Here is a 21,660-nt window from a genome sequence, read left to right on the forward strand (position 1 = left end):
TTTCTATGTCTTTTAACATAAGGCCAGTTCCTTATTTATTATTTTTTAAATCTAATTCCAATGACTTTTATTTGAAGATTTGTCATGTTATTTGTTGTTGTAGTTTTTATAGTCTCAATGCACTCAAAACCAATTTTGATAATAATTGTTTTTTTGTGTCTGTTAGACTGTCATAATTTTTTTTTAAATGAGGACATTTACATTGATTCTATTTTTTGAATTAAACTCCCTGCAGTAATGTTGCCAAAAGCAAGCCCCAAGAAAAACCCAAATATAAAAGTGAATATTCTATGAATGACTTTATACCCAAAACAATTCAAAGTAAAGAGAATAGGCTAGGAGAAGAAAGCAGTTCAAAGCCAGGCAAATAATTCACCTAACTAAAATCTATCATTATTAACTTTTAAAACAGCCTTAAAAATCCCAAGGCTCAAATTCAAAGTAATGAGGGGGGGGGGTAAAGGTTCAACCATCTACTTTACATTTTTGTTTAAAATATTTTTCTTAGAGATTTTGCTTTGAAGGTTGGATGTATCACATCCCAATTAGTTATAAACCTTCCCTTGACCAATAAGAAGCTTAATTGTAAGAGTACAATACACAGACGGACGGAAAATATTCTGTTCGTGTTTTTATAGGATCATAATAGTATGGATAATTATGTTAATGCAGAAGAAGTAAAAACTAGAGACTCAACAAATGATAATGATGATGTTAATAACCTTGAAGGACATTCTTCCTATGGAATTCCAATGAAAACAGGAACCAAATACAAAAAATATTGCATATAGAATATCTCTATGGCTTACATAGCTCCATAGTCAGATATATTTAAAAACAGAACCCTTTTTATTATATATAAACCATTACAATATTACAAAAGACAAAATTTTACAAATGTTGTCTCTATCCTAGGAGAAGATAGTTAGAGTTTTTTAAACCAAAATCTGTACACTGTCTAACCCATTCTATGGCCATCTTGTTCCTCCATTGTTTTCTTATTGACCAATCATCTCCTGGTAGTATATTAAAAAAAAATTTATTTTTTGGTATGGATCAGGAAAATCCAAAGAAAGTTCAGTTACCAAAAATAACTCTCATCATGAAACTATTACAAATAATCATACAAATAATACTCATGGGCATCAACATGATAACAAATCAAATACTCTCAAAGTTCCTTCAAATGAGAAGCCACCCAAGGCTAAAAAGTCTGTTGGTTCCAGGAGGTCTATGAATAAGAGGTAACAGTTTCAATCAAAATGGTTAAAAAGCATAGAAGTAAATTAAAATTAGTTGGGGATAGATTATTGAGTGTTTGTGTTTAGATTAGGTAAAGTTATATTGGGTAAAGGATTGTGCCAAATGGTTAGAGTACAAAAGGTATAGGTCCATTAGGGTTAGGTCTGCAAGGGTTAGGAATTTTCTTGATTTTTTTACTTACTACAAACTACAAATTATTACTAGTAACATTTGTCTAAAAAATTTTTTAAAAAAATTATAAATTAAATTTCATGTGTTTTTTTAACAGAGAACTATATTTTCTTACAGGTCCACACTAAACAGAAGAGATTCATTAAGTGACCAATGTTTGTACACAAGAGACACCAGGGGCAAGTCAGCTATTGACCATTGTCTCCACACTAGAGACACCAGGGGCAAGTCAGCTATTGACCATTGTCTCCACACTAGAGACACCAGGAGCAAGTCAGCTATTGACCATTGTCTCCACACTAGAGACACCAGGGGCAAGTCAGCTACACCAGACAAGGATGTGGATATCTATGGTCTGCCCAAGATTAAGGTTAGGATTTACAAGATTTGGCCAAAGATAGGACAATGGAAATTTCTTTTTATTTCCACTAGTAAACCATATTTTTACAAACTTTTGACTTTAAACATTTTTATCTTAAGCTATTTGGAAAACTTTCAAAACTGTTTAATAAGCTTTTTTTAATTTAAAGCATACTAAAATAATTAGATGGTTGTGGTACAACAAAATATATCTAAATATACACTCTTTAGACCCCCTTTGAGAGAAAGCGGAGTGTGTCCCTGCTGAGAGAATCTTTCTCCAGCAAATCTGGCAGAGAATTTTGTCCAGACCACAGGGGCAGGAGTGTGAGTATTGGTAGAGAAACCAGAACTAGTTCTGCACAGGTATCCATCTATTTATATATCCAGACAACAAGAGTATTAGTATTAGTATTGGTAGATATACTAGAACTAGTTCTGCACAGGTATCCATCTATTTATATATCCAGACAACAAGAGTATTAGTATTAGTATTGGTAGATATACTAGAACTAGTTCTGCACAGGTATCCATCAATTTATATATCCAGACAACAAGAATATTAGTATTGGTAGATATACTAGAACCAGTTCTGCACAGGTATCCATCTATTTATATATCCAGGCAACAAGAGTATGAGTATTAGTATTGGTAGATATACTAGAACTAGTTCTGCACAGGTATCCATCTATTTATATATCCAGACAACCAGAGTATGAGTATTGGTAGAGATACTAGAACTAGTTCTGAACAGGTATTCATCTATTTATATATCCAGACAACAAGAATATTAGTATTGGTAGATATACTAGAACCAGTTCTGCACAGGTATCCATCTATTTATATATCCAGACAACAAGAGTATGAGTATTAGTATTGGTAGATATACTAGAACTAGTTCTGCACAGGTATCCATCTATTTATATATCCAGACAACCAGAGTATGAGTATTGGTAGAGATACTAGAACTAGTTCTGAACAGGTATTCATCTATTTATATATCCAGACAACAAGAGTATTAGTATTGGTAGAGATACTAGAACTAGTTCTGCACAGGTATTCATCTATTTATATATCCAGACAACAAGAATATTATTATTGGTAGAGATACTAGAAATAGTTCTGGCCAGATATCCATCTATTTATATATCCAGACAACAAGAATATGAGTATTGGTATATATACCAGAACTAGTTTTGCACAGGTTTCCATATTTATATAATTATATCCAGACAACAAGGGTATGAATATTGGTAGATATACTAGAACTAGTTTTGCACAGGTATCCATCAATTTATATATCGAGACAACAAGAGTATTAGTATTGGTAGAGATACTAGAACTAGCTCTGCACAGGTATCCATCTATTTATATATCCAGACAACAAGAGTATGAGTATTGGTAGAGATAATAGAACTAGTTATGCACAGGTATCCATCTATTTATATATCCAGACAACAAGAGTATGAGTATTGGTAGAGATACTAGAACTAGTTCTGCACAGGTATCCATCTATTTATATATCCAGACAACAAGAGTATGAGTATTGGTAGATATACTAGAACTAGTTTTGCACAGGTATCCATCAATTTATATATCGAGACAACAAGAGTATGAGTATTGGTAGAGATACTAGAACTAGTTCTGCACAGGTATCCATCAATTTATATATCCAGACAACAAGAGTATGAGTATTGGTAGAGATACTAGAACTAGTTCTGCACAGGTATCCATATATTTATATATCCAGACAACAAGAGTATGAGTATTGGTAGATATACTAGAACTATTTCTGCACAGGTATCCATCTATTTATATATCCAGACAACAAGAATAGTATATTAGTATTGGTAGATATACTAGAACTAGTTCTGCACAGGTATCCATCAATTTATATATCGAGACAACAAGAGTATTAGTATTGGTAGAGATACTAGAACTAGCTCTGCACAGGTATCCATCTATTTATATATCCAGACAACAAGAGTATGAGTATTGGTAGAGATAATAGAACTAGTTATGCACAGGTATCCATCTATTTATATATCCAGACAACAAGAGTATGAGTATTGGTAGAGATACTAGAACTAGTTCTGCACAGGTATCCATCTATTTATATATCCAGACAACAAGAGTATGAGTATTGGTAGATATACTAGAACTAGTTTTGCACAGGTATCCATCAATTTATATATCGAGACAACAAGAGTATGAGTATTGGTAGAGATACTAGAACTAGTTCTGCACAGGTATCCATCAATTTATATATCCAGACAACAAGAGTATGAGTATTGGTAGAGATACTAGAACTAGTTCTGCACAGGTATCCATATATTTATATATCCAGACAACAAGAGTATGAGTATTGGTAGATATACTAGAACTAGTTCTGCACAGGTATCCATCTATTTATATATCCAGACAACAAGAGTATTAGTATTGGTAGATATACCAGAACTAGTTCTGCACAGGTATCCATCTATTTATATATCCAGACAACAAGAGTATGAGAATTGGTAGAGATACTAGAACTAGTTCTGCACAGGTATCCATCTATTTATATATCCAGACAACAAGAGTATGAGTATTGGTAGATATACTAGAACTAGTTTTGCACAGGTATCCATCAATTTATATATCGAGACAACAAGAGTATGAGTATTGGTAGAGATACTAGAACTAGTTCTGCACAGGTATCCATCTATTTATATATCGAGACAACAAGAGTATGAGTATTGGTAGAGATACTAGAACTAGTTCTGCTCAGGTATCCATCTATTTATATATCCAGACAACCAGAGTATGAGTATTGGTAGAGATACTAGAACTAGTTCTGCGCAGGTATCCATATATTTATTTGTCTGTCTTTATGTCTATTTATAATCTATATATTAATTTTTCGTGATCCATCCATAGATCTTTCTATCAATTTCACCTATTCATTGAACTAGCCAAATACCTTATATGGACCAACTTTATAGATAAAGATCGTATTAGTCTAATTGTTTACTGTTTAATGAACATACAGACATACCAGAAGACATCCTGTTATTACAAAAAGACATATTATTCTATTTAGGAGTTCAGAGAAAGATTTGAAAAGGGGTCAGTCACAAATTTATCTCGAGCTTCTACCCCTGTCAAGAAAATACCTCCAGTAATGTATTTTTAATAGCATAGCTATTCTCTAACACATTCTGTCCATACGTCTGTCTGTCCTAATTTTAACAAATGTGATTTTCTTAGCTGTTAATAAAGATAGACGTCTGAATTTTTGTGTGATAATTCTCCTGGCCAATATGTATCTATTTTAGAACTTGCTTGGTCTGTTTATCTGTTGGTTATGCTGTGGGAGTAAACAAAACTAAAACAATAATAATAAATAAAAAAATGGTTGCACCTATTTTATGCCCCAAAGAATTACGTCTTTAGAATTATGAGGTTTAACCTTAGGAGTAGGGACAATGGAATGTTGATTTTAAGAAAAAACTTTGGGAACTTTCATCATAACAGGTTATGGAGAGAACATCAATTTAGTGTCTATTATCATATCCATTTACTCCCTGGATGAGGTCCAAACTCAAATATAATATCTTGCATATTTTCAGATGGATTCAGAGAGGCTAGATCGTCTGAAGAATAAGTTCAGCTCTGCAAATAATAACAACCTTCCCCTTCTTCCAAACTATAGACAGCGCCCCCCGCCCCCTGCATGGAAACCTCCCCCACCCCCAGTTCGTTAGATTAACTTTACTCTTCCCCCAACAAAAAAATACATAGAAATACTTATCCAATATGTGTTCATTATGTGTAACTTTGATTCAAGTTTTTAAAAAAATGACTAACTGCATAACTGACATGAATATAGTTTGTACCAAAATGTGTTTATATTTGTTACTTGATTGTGAAAATAATTTGCTACAGACATCACATTAATATACACAGTTTATAACAAATATGTTGTTCTTTGATTATACCTTTATTTAATGTTTTTGTTTTCTGATTTTGATATTATTTACTATGGATGTAGATATCCAAGTCGTGGCTTCTGTAACTTTTAGGTATAATATAAGTAGCATAGCAATTATGTAAACTATGCTATATACACTTAAATAATGTTGAAGCTTTTTCATTATCTTTTCATACTTATTGTTTCTGTTTAATTTAATTGATTATTGTTATTTTTTCAATATTTTTTTGGGATACCCTAGAATTTAAATTTATGTAATACCATTATGGCAGTAGCGGAAGATATAAGTAAAAAAAATTTTTTTCAGCAAATGGTGCGCTATACAAAGACCAAAATAAAATGCATTTTTTTATTTTGGGAAACAACCAATAGGAGTAAAAAAAAATAAGTTTATATTAACTATAAAACTATGCATCAAACATATATCAGGTGTTTTTTTTATAACTCTTAAAACAACAGCTCATTTTAGAGCCCAAAGAATTCAGTACAATGTATATAATCATACTGTAACCTCCCCAAAATAGTTTAAAAAAGAGCATAAGAGAAAAACAGAAGCCATATCAGTTCAGTAAACAGTGAGCTCACATGGTAATAATACACAGACAGACGGTCAAATAGCCCATATATAAAAGTTAAAAAACAATTTTAAAATTATATGAAAAATAACTTTTTGAATATCCCTATCAATAACATATTTACACACAAAAAATATTTATTTTGATATGATAATGAAGCAGGTAGGTAAAAGAATTCAACCATCCAAAGTAATTCTCAACTGAAAATAAAAATTAAATACTATATCAGTTAAAAATTTATAAATAGATATAATTGACATAGTTACAGAATTTAATATACAAAGTGTAAATATATTTAGACTGGTAGCAAATTTACTCATAGAATAAATTGATAGAAACTAGAAATAGATGATCATCTGCCATAAACATTTAGGCTTATAAATCAATAAAAAAAAACTTATTTTAATGGATAGACTAGTACATAAGAAACTATGTGACTAGAGAAATAACAAAATAAATAGATACATGTATAGTTTTAATTAGAATTTAGAATGGAATAATTCCTACTTTCATCATATAATATATAATATTAAACTAAAAAATATTTTTACCTTCATAGGCTTTTACAAAATTTGCTCTATTTCTGTTAAACTCTTAGCTCCTAAAATATTAACTGATATTATATGTGTTTATTTGTTTGTCTGTCTGAAAAGATCCTGCTAACCATTGTATTGACTCAGTCCTTATTTACATCTTCTACATACTTAACATTACTTTAGGACTAAATTTATAACATTAGCATGAGGATTTGAAGCATTTAGTTTTGCAAGGGAGTTTTTCAATATCATTAAATTTAAAATATTCCCTTTAAATTTTATATATTATTTGTACACTAGCGGCTATGACCCTAGAGGCCTCAAGGGGCACTTGTGGTTTGGTAAGGGAGGTGGGGGGGGGGGGGGGGGTCAGGAGGTAGTTGAAGTCAATTTTTAGTTTTAAAGAGAAAATGTAAAAACAAATTTTGAGTGGTTTTTTTTCTATGGTTGGTTTCTCTTGGGAGGGTTTTGATAACTTCTTCCAAAATAGGTATAAACCTTCCCCAACCTTACCTCTGAGAAACTTCATTGAAAAGAAGATCTTTGGTAAAAACAGACACACAGACATCCTGTTATTATTATAGAAAAATCTTACCATTTGCTTCCAGTAGTGTTAATAGCATAGGGTAATTTATTACTCTTAACATCTCACCTAGATGCATTAATGTCAGGCTTAATAATGAGTTTTTGAATTAATAAAATCATATTACTTTGTTTAGAGAATAGTTATATGAATTTAGATAAACAAAGATGTATATAAATAATTTTATATAGATATATAGACATTAGCTCTATATTATAAAAGAATCTTACCTCTCGAAATTGTCAATTCAGAGGAGAAATCTAGTGCTGTCATACCTAGATAGATTAATGTTTGTATTAATAATAATTTTTTGAACTTATTACATAACACTATTACAACAATAGTTATATGAATTTAGATGAACACAGATGTATATAAATAATTGTATATAGATGGAGAGATAGATATTGTGACAATAATAGTATGTAACTCACCATTATTACTCTTAGAGTTGACATCAGCTCCATATTCTAAAAGAATTCTTACTATATCTGTGTTACCCTGCTCTGCTGCCCTCATAAGAGTGGTTTTTCCTATATATAGACATATTGAATTTATATTTTGTTGTTTAGATTATATTTTTATATACAAAGAGATAAATGTATAGAGTTGTATTGATGGATGGTTATACATTATATAAGATAATTTGACAATAATAGAATGTAACTCACCCTCAACATCCTTAGTGTTGACATCAGCTCCATGTTCTAAAAGAATCCTTACTGTATCTGGAAGACCAATCCATGAGTCAGAGTAATCTAGTGCTGTCATACCTAGATGCATTAATGTTTGGATTGATAAAAATTTGTTGAATTAATGAAAACTTATTACATAACACTATTACAACAATAGTTATATGAATTTAGATGAACACAGATGTATATAAATAATTGTATATAGATGGACGGATGGAGAGGTAGATATTGTGACAATGTAATAGTATGTAACTCACCCAAATCACTCTTAGTGTTGATATCAGCTCCATGTTCTAAAAGAATCCGTACTATATCTGTGCGACCCTGCTCTGCTGCCCTCATAAGACTGGTTTCTCCTGTAAATATACATTATTACATATTGAATTTATAATATATATTTTGTTGTTTAGATTATATTTATATATACACAGAGATTAATGTACAGAGTTTATAGAAATAATTATAGTTTATAAAACTTTGATTAATTGCAGTTTAAATGTATAGGCCAGCTCAGTATTGGGATGCTTGTATGGCCTGCATGTATATTGTATGTATGTATAATAGCCTGCTGTTTTTAGGCCTAATTTATGAAAAATAGTTGCCCTGAGGTAGATATTAGACCTGATTCATCTCCACACCCCACTCGAAGGCGTGTTAGGCTAGAAAAAAAAACACAGAAACGGTTTACACAGGATGTAATGGGACCTTATAGTGAGTTCAGAACATGCTTTCCCTAAATTGAGTTAGTACCTTTCCATAGTAGAAAATTTTAAAATTACTTTTGGTGATAAAATTTTACTTTTATTTTTAGACTACCTTCACCTTACCTGCTTTATTGTGTTATTTTGTCTTTCATGTTTATCATGCAAATTTGCTCACATTACAGTTAAAATGACAGATATTGAAGCTTTCTAAAAAGGTCTCTAACATTTTTCTAGCTGTCATACTTTTTGAGATATCTTATTTCAAAGTATTGCTGTAAAGTCTTCTTTTACACAGTTAAGGTGCCTGAACTATCTATGGACAATCCAAATACATACTTTTTAAGACTATATAAGCCATTAGGAGCATGCTGAAGTGATTTTTTAAAAATGCTAAAGGAAAAAATATTTTCTTGTTTTAAAAAAAATGAAATTTAATCAACTTTAGCAAGGATTTTAAGATAAGTTATGGTGTCACTTTGTAATTAAAAATCCAATAAAACACAATCATCTGATATTTTGAACCAATAGAAACATATCTTAAGAAAAATAGACATACACATTGAAAATAAACCAAAAATTGGTTATAATTTTAAGCATTTCCAAGCAGTTTACAAATGTAATCTACTAATTCTAGCAATTTTTTCTAAGAATAGTTGATTGGCCTTTTAAATCTTTTATAACCTTCACACCCCACCCAAAGGCGTGTTAGGTAAGAAAAAACCCCCCGCAGAAACGGTTTACACAGGATGTACTGGGACCTTATAGTGAGTTCAGAACATGCTTTCCCTAAATTGAGTTAGTACCTTCCCATAGTAGAAAATTTTAAAATTACTTTTGGTGATCAAATTTTACTTTTATTTTTAGACCACCTTCACCTAACCTGCTTTATTGTCTTATTTTGTCTTTCACGTTAATCATGCAAATTCGCTCACATTACAGTTGAAATGACAGATATTGGAGCTTTCTAAAAAGGTCTCTAACATTTTTCTAGCTCAAATACTTTTTGAGATATCTTATTTCAAAGTATTGTTGTAAAATCATCTTTTACACAGCAAAAAGTTGAAATATAAAATTAGTTATTTTAGAGAAAATTACAAGTATCTTCATGTAAATCTTTCTAATTTTGCTCCAAATTGACCAAATTGGACAGTTAATGTGCCTAAAACTATCTACATTCAATGGACAATTCAAATCCACACTTTTTAAGACTTTATAAGTCAACAGGAGAAGGCTAAAATGTAAAATCAAAGAAACAAATGTAATTTGATTTTAATTATAAATCACTTTTCAGTCATTTTTAATAATGTAAAAGGTGTTTTAAGGTACAAGAAACTCATAATTGATTATGATTCATTATTTTTAAAAATCTCAGTACTTGTTTAGAGTACCTAATAGTTTATATCAACAAAAAAAATGTGGCCTAAGAATAAATTGTTTCTTTTATTATATATGAGATCATCCATGAAAGTCTTTTAAATACTATAATTTCTTAGATAAGGTGGCAAAAACTAATTTTGTTTCATAAGGTTTTGAAAGGCCAATCAACTATTCTTAGAAAAAATTACTAGAATTAGTAGATTACATTTGTAAACTGCTTGGAAATGCTTAAAATTCTAACAAATTTTTTGTTTATTTTAAATAATTATGTCTATTTTTTCTTAAGATATGTTTCTATTGGTTCAAAATATCAAATGATTGTGTTTTATTGGCTTTCTCATTACAAAGTGACAACTTTATACACCAAAACTTATCTTAAAATCCTTGCTAAAGTCGATTAAATTTCAATTTATTTAAAAAAAACAGCAAATATTTTTTCCTTTCGCATTTTTAAAATTCACTTCATCATGCTCCTGTTGACTTATAAAGTCTCAAAAAGTGTGGATTTGGATTGTCCATTGAATGTAGATAGTTTTAGGCACCTTAACTGTCCAATTTGGTCAATTTGGAGCAATATTAGAAAGATTTACATGAAGATACTTGAAATTTTCTCTAAAAAAACTAATTTTATATTTCAACGTTTTGCTGTGTAAAAGATGATTTTACAACAATACTTTGAAATAAGATATCTCAAAAAGTATTTGAGCTAGAAAATGTTAGAGACCTTTTTAGAAAGCTTCAATATCTGTCATTTCAACTATAATGTGAGCGAATTTGCATGATAAACATGAAAGGCAAAATAAGACAATAAAGCAGGTTCGGTGAAGGCGGTCTAAAAATAAAAGTAAAATTTGATCACCAAAAGTAATTTTAAAATTTTCTACTATGGGAAGGTACTAACTCAATTTAGGGAAAGCATGTTCTGAACTCACTATAAGGTCCCAGTACATCCTGTGTAAACCGTTTCTGCGGGGGTTTTTTTCTAACCTAACACGCCTTTGGGTGGGGTGTGCCTTATGAAACAAAATTTGTTTTTGCCACCTTACCTAAGAAAACATAGTAATTTAAAGGCTTTCATGGATGATCTCACATATAATAAAAGAAACAATTTATTCTTAGGCTACATTTTTTTTGTTAATATGCACTATTAGGTACTCTAAACTAGTACTGAGATTTTTAAAAAGATTATATCATAATTAATTCTGAGTTTCTTGTACATTAAAACACTTTTTACGTTATTAAAAATGCCTTAAAAGTGATTTTTAATTAAAATTAAATTACATTTGTTTCTTTGATATTACATGTTAGTCTTCTCCTGTTGACTTATAAAGTCTCAAAAAGTGTGGATTTGGATTGTCCATTGAATGTAGACAGTTTTAGGCACCTGTGACTCACCTGAATCACTCTTATTGTTGACATCAGCTCCATGTTCTAAAAGAATCCTAACTATATCTTTGGTTCCGTACTGTGCTGCACACATAAGACTGGTCCAACCTATATTTAGACATATTGGATTTAAAATATATTTTATTCTTTAGAGTAGTACAGTTATAGAAAGTGAAAAAAAGGTTTCAATTTGTCATACTCTTCTTAAAATCAGAAAATGTGTTTCAAACTGATACTCTTCAAATGTATATATTTATATATATATGGATGGATGGATAGTTAGATAATGTGACAATAATAGTATGTAACTCACACAAATCACCCTTAGTGTTGACATCAGCTCCATGTTCTAAAAGAATCCGTACTATATCTGTGGTTCCAGACAGTATTGCATACACAAGACTGGTCAGTCCTGAATATAGACAGAAATATAATTATTGTTTACAGTACAGTACAGTTATAGAAATTTAGATAGATACAGTTGCATATGTATATAAATATGTATGATTTAACATAAAATGAGAAACAATGGTTATAAGTAATAAACTGTAATTCATACTGATACTCTTCAGTTCCATTAACATTTTAATAACATAAATGTATATAGATGGATGGTTAGATAGATATTGTGACAAAGTATGTAACTTACCATTTTCATCCTTAGTGTTGACATCAGCTCCAAGTTCCAAAAGAATCCTAACTGTATCTGTGTTACCCTGATCTGCTGCTAACGCAAGACTGGTTTTTCCTGATATTACATGCAGATATATATGTGATTTAAGATATATTTAATGGTTTAGAGTACATTTACAGGGTAAATACCTAGGTAAAGGACCAGTCGATAATGATCCTTAATTAATCCTCTGGCAACTCTTAAACTTTAGGGTCAGAGCTGTCTGCTATCATGCAGAATACCTGTCCCTGTCCCTCTCATCTTTTTTCAGTCTGCCAAGTACATCCTATATGTGATACACTGTTTTTTGGAGGCTTTATTGTTGACTGGGCTAAGGGAATACCACAGGATGTGACACTTAAGTTATGGGGGCAATACCAAGGTACTGGACCAGTCAAAAATGATCCTTAATTTATCCTCTGGCGACCCTTGTACCTAACAGTGTTAGAGCTGTCTGCTTTTAATAAAACTGTCCCTGATACATGGTAGACCAAAATAAACTGCATTTTCAGGTTTTGAGAAACAAACAGAAGAAAAAAAACTATTAAATATCCATAGCTCCAAATGCACATCAAAATTTATAAAAGATGCAAAATAAGTAGTGCAAGAAAAATTAAAATAACTCTTTCATTTTGTCCAAAAAAATCTGACAATATCAATGTAAATTTAAAACAAGGTCTAAGAAAAGTACTTTTATGAGTTTTAAAGATGAATGCTTTTTAGCTTCAAATAAATGCAATTTTAGGAAACTGTAATTTGTCTTATTTTTATATTTCTCTATGACAAATTTATTTTAGTAATAAAATATCTTTTAAAACTGTGTGCATTTATATGTAACACAAATTAAATTTTTATTTTATTTGAATATCTCAAAAAATAAGAAAGTTATATTGATTTTTAATTTGCATTTAAATGTTTTATTACAAATTACATTATTATTATTATTTGATTCTTTATTTGTCTTAATTAATTACATAAAAAGTTTACATCTGAACTTTAAGAGTTATTATAACAATATTAAATAAAAGAATTGCCGTCTAACATAAAAAGTGTATATTTAAATTAAGTCAAGACTAATTCAAGATAATATCTTCTCAAAATATGTCAAATTTATACAAAAAAAAATTGAACTTTAGAATATCCCAGAAGGAAAAATACGTGTCATTGAGAAGAAAAGAAAAATATTTATGATACATATATTAGGTCAATACTAAACCTAAAATATACTCTCATTAAAATGTGTATAATGGACACACAGCTGGACTTGAAATTGTCAAAGGGGGATAAATAAAAGTGGCCTGTTAAATGAAAACTGCATAATGCTTTAATGGGCAGATCACCAAACGTCACCATTTGAATAACAGGCTTAAATTCACATGGTTAAAATAAGGAATCACAAAAAATAATTATCCTTGAGATCATTATTTAATTTTACTACACTTATCAGATTTATCAATGCCAACCTGTAATTATTACAGGTGAGTTGAAGTTGAGGTGAAATACTTTAGTGTGTCTAAAGATTTGGTGTGTTTGTTGTAAGTGTAAAATATAGGAAATATATCTATAATACAAAGTAGAACGATGTCTGTCTGTCCGTCTGTCCGTCTGACCGTCTGTCCGTCCGTCTGTCTGTCTGTCCCTTAAGATCTCGGTAACCACTGAACCGATCGGATTCTACTCTTCAGGGTATCTACCTATTGGTCCTGTGGTGGTTTTAAGCTATTTTCTCGGGGGGTGGGACACCCCCAACCCCCCCAAAAACCAAAAAATCCCCCCCCATTTTTTTTTTTTTTTTTTTTTTTTTTTTTTTTGAAGGAGTTTCCATGGTCCTTTATGGTCTCTCGCAATATTTTTTTTTTATCACCTCTTGGGCAAAGCCCCTAGAGGCTAGGGGCGAAGCGGCTAGTTACATACAAAGGAAGTAGGAATTCTTCTGCATAAAATAATATATATTTCTAGATGTAAAAACATGCATAGGAGTGTTTATACAAGTTTGTGAAATTTTTTATACAGACCTCATAAATGCTATTACTTTTTAAAAAAATTTATTAAAAAAATTTAATGGGCTGATTTTGGAAAGAACCCGCTCGGGGAAAAAAAATTTATATCATGTTTTAACTTTTTACCTCTTTAAAAAATTAAAATGTTGTCTTTGTGTTTAGAATTGTTTGGTTTTCTTTTTTTTCTTTTTAAGAGATAGCTTTGCTTATCAAATATTGTTTTAGTATATTTTTAACATTAAAGTAAAAAATTAAAATAAACGTTTTTATATATATAAATATATATACTATGTAAAGCTATCTTTTTTTAAGAAAGTGAAAGTTTGCCCCTCCCTCTTTTTTTCAAAGTGGCATTTTACAAAGATTTATGGGGATGAAAATTGAAGTGTTTTGTAGATTTTGTTTGAAAACTTACTAACAGGAAAAAAAACGACAAAAGAATAAAGTTTTAAACTTTTTAAAAATTATATTATATTTTCGATCTTCAAAATTAACTACCCTAATAGAAAATTTGATCTTCCTCCGAATTCCTCCAAACACACATTTAAGAATTATTATTGCTTTAATCATTGTTCTGACACAGTTTTGTCAGAGTTTTTTTGGTAAAAAAATGCATAGAACTTTTTTTCAAAGTGGTAAATTCTGAAATTATGTTGTTTAAATTTTTTGTTTAAAAAAAACATAGAAATCATTTTAAAAAATCAACATCATTTTAGATAACATACAAAAAAAATTCTCAAATATATTATACAAACATAGTAGCAGGGATAAGGGATTTGCAGAAGATTTCCAAGGTCCTTTAATTAAACAAACACAAAAAATGCCCTCATTTGCAAGTAGTTTTCTATTGAAATTTAATTGGGTCAAATTGAAAGGATAATTGTTCATATACTAATTTATACTTTTGTTTTTAAGCAAAAATTTCCTTTAAAAAGAAATAAATTCAATTAGATTTGAATTTAATGGAAGCTTTTACAGATAAACAATGAGTTAATATCTTTATCCATCATCTTTAATAAAAGGATCAAGGAATTAAATAGGAGGAGATTAAGTCTGGTCATTAATAATGGTTAAGCTAAGACTTATAATTGTGCAAAAATAATTTTTGTTTTGTAAAGGCACTTTTAAATGAAATTTTAAATGTACTTAGTACAATAATTTGTACTGCTTGTTATGTTGTTTTCAAGTAAAAGAAAAGGTTTCAATTTATCCTTAAAGTATCACACACAACTTTTAAAATCTTGTCATACTCTTTGTTAAATCAGAAAATGCATTTAATTTCAGTCTACCCTGTATAGATTATAGATGAATGGATAGATATATATTGAGACAATAATAGTATGTAACTTACCAATTTCATTCTTAGTGTTGACATTAGCTCCATGTTCTAAAAGAATCCTAACTGTATCTGTGTTATTAGACTTTGCTGCGTAAATAAGACTGCTCCGTCCTAGAAATAGATTTATTGAACTTAATAAATATAAGTATATAATATATAGTGACATTAATAGCATGTAAATTACCAATATTAAGGATCTTATTTTCTGCAATGGTTAAGGAAAAAATTAAATAATTTAGGCCTTAAAACTTGTTTTCCATAGCTTATGATTTTCAGAATTTTAATAAACCAACATACAATTTCAAGGTTATTATTCTAACTAATTAACTTAAATGCATTTAGCTCCTATTATCATATACTGCAGTAAATAGTATTACACTAACCTGTTGAATCCATAGCATTGACATCTGCACCATATTGTAGAAGGAGCTTGATCAGTTCCTTATTTTCTGCTGCAGTTGCACATATAAGACTTGTTTTGTTTACTATGTCAACACTCATATTACTAGGATCATTTTCTAAAAAATATTTCTATGAACACATCATCATATTAAAGAAAAATTTGAAGTAGACAATTTTGGATAAAAAGAAGCTATAAGATTAATAATAGCCTATGTATGTTTGATATTAGTCAAAATGCCAAAGGTGGGAGGGTGATGGTTCAACTGAAGTAATTATGATACTAAAAAAAACCTGCATTATTTTTTGTCTACAAAATGGAGAAAGTAATCTCAAGTTTGCCACGTGGTCACACATTGCCAGAAAATTTTCATTGTCCATTACAGTATGAGCAATATTACAAAAATACAAAAATTAATTATTATCCTATTTCAAACTATATAAAATGTAATTTTACACGTACAGGAAAAGAATGTTTCCAAATTAATCAAAAACCAAAATTTACACCTTCTCAATAGAGGAGATATATTTCTAGTTTTGTCATGTGTTAATAAATTGACAGAATATTTGGAATAACCATGCCTGCAAGTTCAATATTCAAAAATACAATTAATAACTGTTAGGTTAAAAAATAAGCTACTTGCTCTCACAGATTGGTTCTAGCTACAGAAAGAAAAAGCCCCAATTGTTTCACAAATTGTAACTTTTACGATTACAAATATTTTATTTGGTTTCTATTTTAGTAAATAAGACAAAATAACTGGCTTTTTTACCATTTCCACTCAAACTTCTTTCTTCAATATTGGCTCCAGCATCCAGTAACTCTTTTACAAGTTCGGCTGATCCATTTCCATTACAAGCAGCTTTTATTATTTCTAAACAAGAATATTTATATTATGTAAAACCTTTTTAGTACCACAGCTACATCTTTTCTGTTTTATTTTCCTGCACCTTTTTTACTTTTGTAAAATGTTATGGTAGAAAATTAATTTTGCTCTTTTAAAATTTTAAAATGAATAACTTTGCCATTAAGTCTGTCTCTATATGTCTTGTAGTTTCTGATATATGATAAGAGGGGGGGGGGGCTTTGGAATTTAAATAGAGCTACAGATTACATCAAATTGAACAACAATAGAGAAATTGACACTATTTATAATTTCTTGGGGCAAAAGGAGTAATATATTGAAATAATAATATACTTTATTATTTTGTAAAATTGAGAATATAACTCACCAGGCTCTCTTGCTCTTCTATCCACATAATCTAATATCATTTTTTCTCTTTCTAAACTCCCTTTCTCTTCATCGAATATTGTAATCAGCTCTTAATCATAGAATTAAGAAAAAACAGCCAAGCATTTAGAAGAAAAAGTTAAATTATTTTTTAAAAACTTAATTTTGCATTTAAAAAATAAACATTTATATAAAATGCTTTTTAAATTTGTAAAACCTGTTCTGGTAAATTTAGGTTTCAAATAATTAAAAATGATTATTTAAACAAATTATGCCTTAAAAACCGTTTTTTTTTCATAGGCCTTGTTTTTGAAGATTTATGGATTTAAAGGTTGTGCAAAAAAATGTGCACATTTTTTTAGTTCTGATTGCGCGGCTTTTGTTAATAGTAGAAACATGTTATGCATACCATTAGAATCATCAAAAACACTAGTTTTTTTGATAAATAAGTACCATTTTGTGCTATTTGTAGTTTTGGAGCTACCTTGAAAAATATGAGAAAAGGATTGAAAAGTTTTCAGTAAGTTGGAACATTTTACCACATAGCTCATATGCTATATGAAGCACAGGAATGGTTCTTATGTATCCAAAAACTAAAGCTTATGACAATTCTAACAGTATGCGTAAGAGTTTTATACTATTAGCACAAGGTCAATTTTTGCACACCCTTTAAATCCATAAATCTTAAAAATAAGGACTTTAGGGCATAACTTGTTGAAAACTATGAGAAATTTTTATCTGATACAAAATGTCCCATGTCAATGAAAAAAATGAGATACTGATTATCAACTTCTGTTAATAGTAAGTGGGTTAAATTTTAACAGCTTATGCCAATATCAAAATTAATTTGGAAACAAATCATGCAACCTATAGCTGTCATTGGGGGGCATTACATTGTAAAATTGACGACCTCTCCATTAACCCCCCAAATATTATTTTAGATTTATTTTGCTTGTTATTCCTGGGTTAAATAAACCAATACTTTTGACCTATTAAAAAAAATTACAAAAATTGTAATACACTCACCAGGTCTGCTTGACTCTCTCTCCTCATAATCTGATATCATAATATCTTCTGTTTTATTATATTCTGCTTCTAAACAAATGTCAACATAAATTACAAATAGATTATGTCTGTTTAGAATATGATATATTATTGGCTGGCAATTTATTAAATTAATAAAATTTGATTTAACTACAAAACTTTGTATTATAGAAACGTTCCTTCCTATTTTTAAAATGGATTGAAAATAAGGGCTAATCTAGCCATTGGTAGTTTGAAGAGTAAGGGCATTTTTAAAACATGGATGACAACATCCATGAAAGTGAAGCTCTGAAATGGAAGGACAAACAAAGGTAAACACTTGTAGATTGTCAGAACTGAATTAAAAGAATATTAATGTTCAATTACAAACAATATTGTAAGTAAATTTGTGGCAAAACTGCATGAATACATGATACTGTTATGTTTATATTTATAGAAATGCTTCGCTTATAACATTGTACCTTGTTGAAATCAGTATTAAAAAGATCAGATGAATTGGATAATTTTAAAATACAAAAATTTGTTGTCAAAATGTAAAAAAATCAAGATATTTTAAATGGACGTACGGACATTTGATTCAACAATAGAGTTGCTACACTTTCTAAATTGTACCTAACTGAATCATCATGCAATGTTTGAAATTGATAGGACAATTCTAACCTGCTTAAATTAACAAAAAGAACTAACTGTTACAGACGTATAGACCAACCCTAATTATAGAAAAGCTTTGCTTTAAATAAATCTTACCATAGTCATAAGATGGAAGGATCAAACTTTTGCAGGATACCTTGCCTCCAACATACAACATCAAACAAACCTAAATTTAGTAAAGCATGTAGCCAAATAATGAACATATGTAAAACAAGTTGCATTGCTTTGATAGAGCAATTGACAAAGTCAATTATTTGCATTAGAAATATTTCACAAACAAGGATGACAACATCCATAAGTAGCGAAGCTCAAAGTTTATCCCAAAAAGGTGTAAAGAAAATCACAAAAAACTTAGAATGTAGGAATCGATCTAGCACCCCTATTAATTGACAAATCTTAATGAAACTTGGTAAAAATATGAAGAATGTTAACATATTTAATCCAAAAAAATTTTCTTTTATAGGAGCCGAGAAAATTACGTTTCCCCCTTTCTGTCTCTAACAGACAGACGGACAGTCAAATTATAGAGTAGCTTTGCTACTAAAAATGGGCCTTTTATCGAAAGTGAACTACAGATTTAGGAGAATTTATACAAATAAATTCAACACCCAGTTTACAATTTGTTTCCTAACTTTTGAGTATCTGTAATACAAAGTAGCTTGATGTCTGTCTGACCGTCCGTCTGTCTGTCTGTTGTCTGTTTGAAGCTAAGATCTCGGTAACCGATGGTATAATACAGCTGTAGTATAGCATCCTATAGCTCAACCCCTACATTTTGGTTTAATTTACTAAGAAGTTATCAGATAAATGCTACATTATTCTTTTAAAATCACTTAATTACATGTTAATTAAAATATAATAGGACTAACAGCTTTCCCATATAGGTTTTAGGAGCTCTGTTTACGATTTTAGTGAGAGGGCAGAAAAATGGCCCAAAACCATCCCAAGGCTTAAATCTATATATAAGGATCTCTGAAATGATTAACCCAATCGGTTTAGTAGTTATTTAAATCTTAGGCATCATACAAAAAACCTTATTACTTTATAAATTAGGATAGGAAAGAATAAAAAGGTCAAGGTTGACCCAAAAATATACTGAATACATACTTATGTTGATATAATAACAACACAATAGTTTGACAGGGTGTAATAGTTATTTATTTCATTGTATCAAAGAGTTTGGTAGAAATATGGAAAAATTATAGGATTACAAGTTTCAGGCCAAAAAAAACAAAGATTGATTCATGACCTTATATCATGAGTACTGCATCAAAATTTCTAGTCTGAATGGGTTATAAATCTAAGAAAAGTGTTATAAATATCTTGGGTTGGTTTTGGGCTATTTTTCCGACCTCCCACGTGATTTATAATAGGCTTGGGTTGAAGCAACTAAATAGTATACTTACAAAGCTAAATGTTAACATGATCACAGACGCTAGAGAACTGAAGTCTGAAGGTTGAATCTGAGTACCCTTTCTCTATATCCTGTTATTTTTGTAATTCACCGAAATTTAAACCAATTTTTTTGGGGTCGTACTTATATTTAGGAATGTGGGGTGGTCCGTGTGTGTGTGCGTTTGTGTGTGCTTGTGTGTGTGTATGTTTTTGGGAGTGATTATTTTGTGTGTGTGTGTGTTTGTACGTGAGTGTGTTTGTATATGTGCGTGCCTGCGTAATGTGTGTGTGTTTGGGAGGGATTATTTTATGTGTGTGTGCGAGCATGTTCGTGTACGGGCGTGTGTGTGTGCGTGCGTAGGGGTGCTATTGTGCTTGTGTGTGTGTGGGTGGCATGTGCGAGCATGCATTTGTGTGTGTGTATGTGTATGCGTGTCCTTGGGATTGCTTGAGTGGTTGTGTTGATACTGAAAATACCAAAGAGAAACGGGAAGATATATTAGTCTAGTCCCCAAAGTTTTTTAAAAATTTCTTATTCGTTGGCTTAAAAGCTTTTTTAGAATAATGTTATAAATTACCAACTTAAAAATGATTTTAACAGAATGTATCCTTATATGTATTTAATACAAAGTAGATTGATGTCTGTCTGTTTGTTTGTACCAAAGGATCTCGCTCACGGCTGAACCGATCGGGTTCTCCTTAAGGTTCTGGGAAGGTTTATAACTATTTTTGGGGAGGGTACTACCACCCTCCCAAGAGGAATCGCCCCTTGAAAATAATTACCTCCCCCCTCCATTTTTTTTTCATTTAAAAAAAATTGAAATGAAAAATTAAGTTGGAGGGGGGGCGGGCGGCCACCCCTCCATTTTTTTAACTTTCTTTTAAATCTAAATTTAAAAAATGGGTTTTGGGATTCAACTCCCCCCTTAAGTACCACTAGAGGCAACCACTAATTTTATTCTACAGAATGGGTAATTTTGTTTATCATCAATAGGGATGTACATCAATTTATGAGCCATTGTCTTATCCCTTGGATCCATGGGATTGTTCTCAAATAAAAAAAATAATTTTTATTGATTAGATTTCTTTTTAAAAGAGTACCTTTTCCATAGTTAAGGTATGTTAAAAGGGAAGTTTTTTTTTATAATTGGAGTATGTACGTCCTGGATCTACTGCAGTTCATGGTAAAATATTGCTGATAACGCAATTTTCCAAAAATCTATGAATTTTAAAGCTGCTAGCTGTCAAACAGTTGAACGTACAGATCATACCCGCACATCATTTTAAGCGGCATAAGAAGGCCTACA

At 30.3% G+C, this 21,660-nt stretch overlaps 2 protein-coding genes across 2 annotated transcripts; one reads left to right on the plus strand and one right to left on the minus strand.

The window, feature by feature from the left end:
- Window positions 1–650: 650 nt before the first annotated feature.
- LOC145319884 (uncharacterized) lies at window positions 651–5,750 on the plus strand. Its single transcript, XM_080162289.1, has 6 exons — window positions 651–759; window positions 1,058–1,244; window positions 1,552–1,804; window positions 2,026–2,160; window positions 4,874–4,951; window positions 5,403–5,750. The coding sequence occupies exons 1-6, from the start codon at window positions 651–653 to the stop codon at window positions 5,535–5,537; spliced, it is 897 nt and encodes a 298-aa protein (XP_080018415.1). The 3' UTR covers window positions 5,538–5,750.
- A 529-nt stretch (window positions 5,751–6,279) lies between these two features.
- Window positions 6,280–20,384, minus strand: LOC145320070 (uncharacterized). Its single transcript, XM_080162511.1, has 17 exons — window positions 20,365–20,384; window positions 19,055–19,124; window positions 18,290–18,358; window positions 17,265–17,354; window positions 16,805–16,906; window positions 16,016–16,150; window positions 15,645–15,743; window positions 12,270–12,368; window positions 11,934–12,032; window positions 11,630–11,728; window positions 8,411–8,509; window positions 8,130–8,231; window positions 7,893–7,991; window positions 7,689–7,733; window positions 7,471–7,527; window positions 6,891–6,940; window positions 6,280–6,539 (listed from the first exon to the last, which is right to left on the minus strand). The coding sequence occupies exons 1-16, from the start codon at window positions 20,380–20,382 to the stop codon at window positions 6,903–6,905; spliced, it is 1,320 nt and encodes a 439-aa protein (XP_080018637.1). The 5' UTR covers window positions 20,383–20,384; the 3' UTR covers window positions 6,280–6,539; window positions 6,891–6,902.
- Between the last annotated feature and the right edge of the window lie 1,276 nt (window positions 20,385–21,660).

Source organism: Acartia tonsa, chromosome 5, assembly GCF_053477335.1.
Source record: "Acartia tonsa isolate MP-2025a chromosome 5, ASM5347733v1, whole genome shotgun sequence".
Taxonomy (NCBI): Eukaryota; Metazoa; Arthropoda; class Copepoda; order Calanoida; family Acartiidae; genus Acartia; species Acartia tonsa.

Coding starts and splice junctions, on each gene's coding strand:
- LOC145319884 (XM_080162289.1), top strand. CDS start 651: ATGGATAATTATGTTAATGCAGAAGAAGTAAAAACTAGAGACTCAACA. Junction 760..1,057: donor CTATGGAATTCCAATGAAAA/CAGGAACCAAAT, acceptor TTTGGTATGGAT/CAGGAAAATCCAAAGAAAGT. Junction 2,161..4,873: donor CCAGAACTAGTTCTGCACAG/GTATCCATCTAT, acceptor TATTCTATTTAG/GAGTTCAGAGAAAGATTTGA.
- LOC145320070 (XM_080162511.1), bottom strand. Junction 18,359..19,054: donor CCTTCCATCTTATGACTATG/GTAAGATTTATT, acceptor ACATTTGTTTAG/AAGCAGAATATAATAAAACA. Junction 17,355..18,289: donor GAGAGAGTCAAGCAGACCTG/GTGAGTGTATTA, acceptor TCTATGATTAAG/AGCTGATTACAATATTCGAT.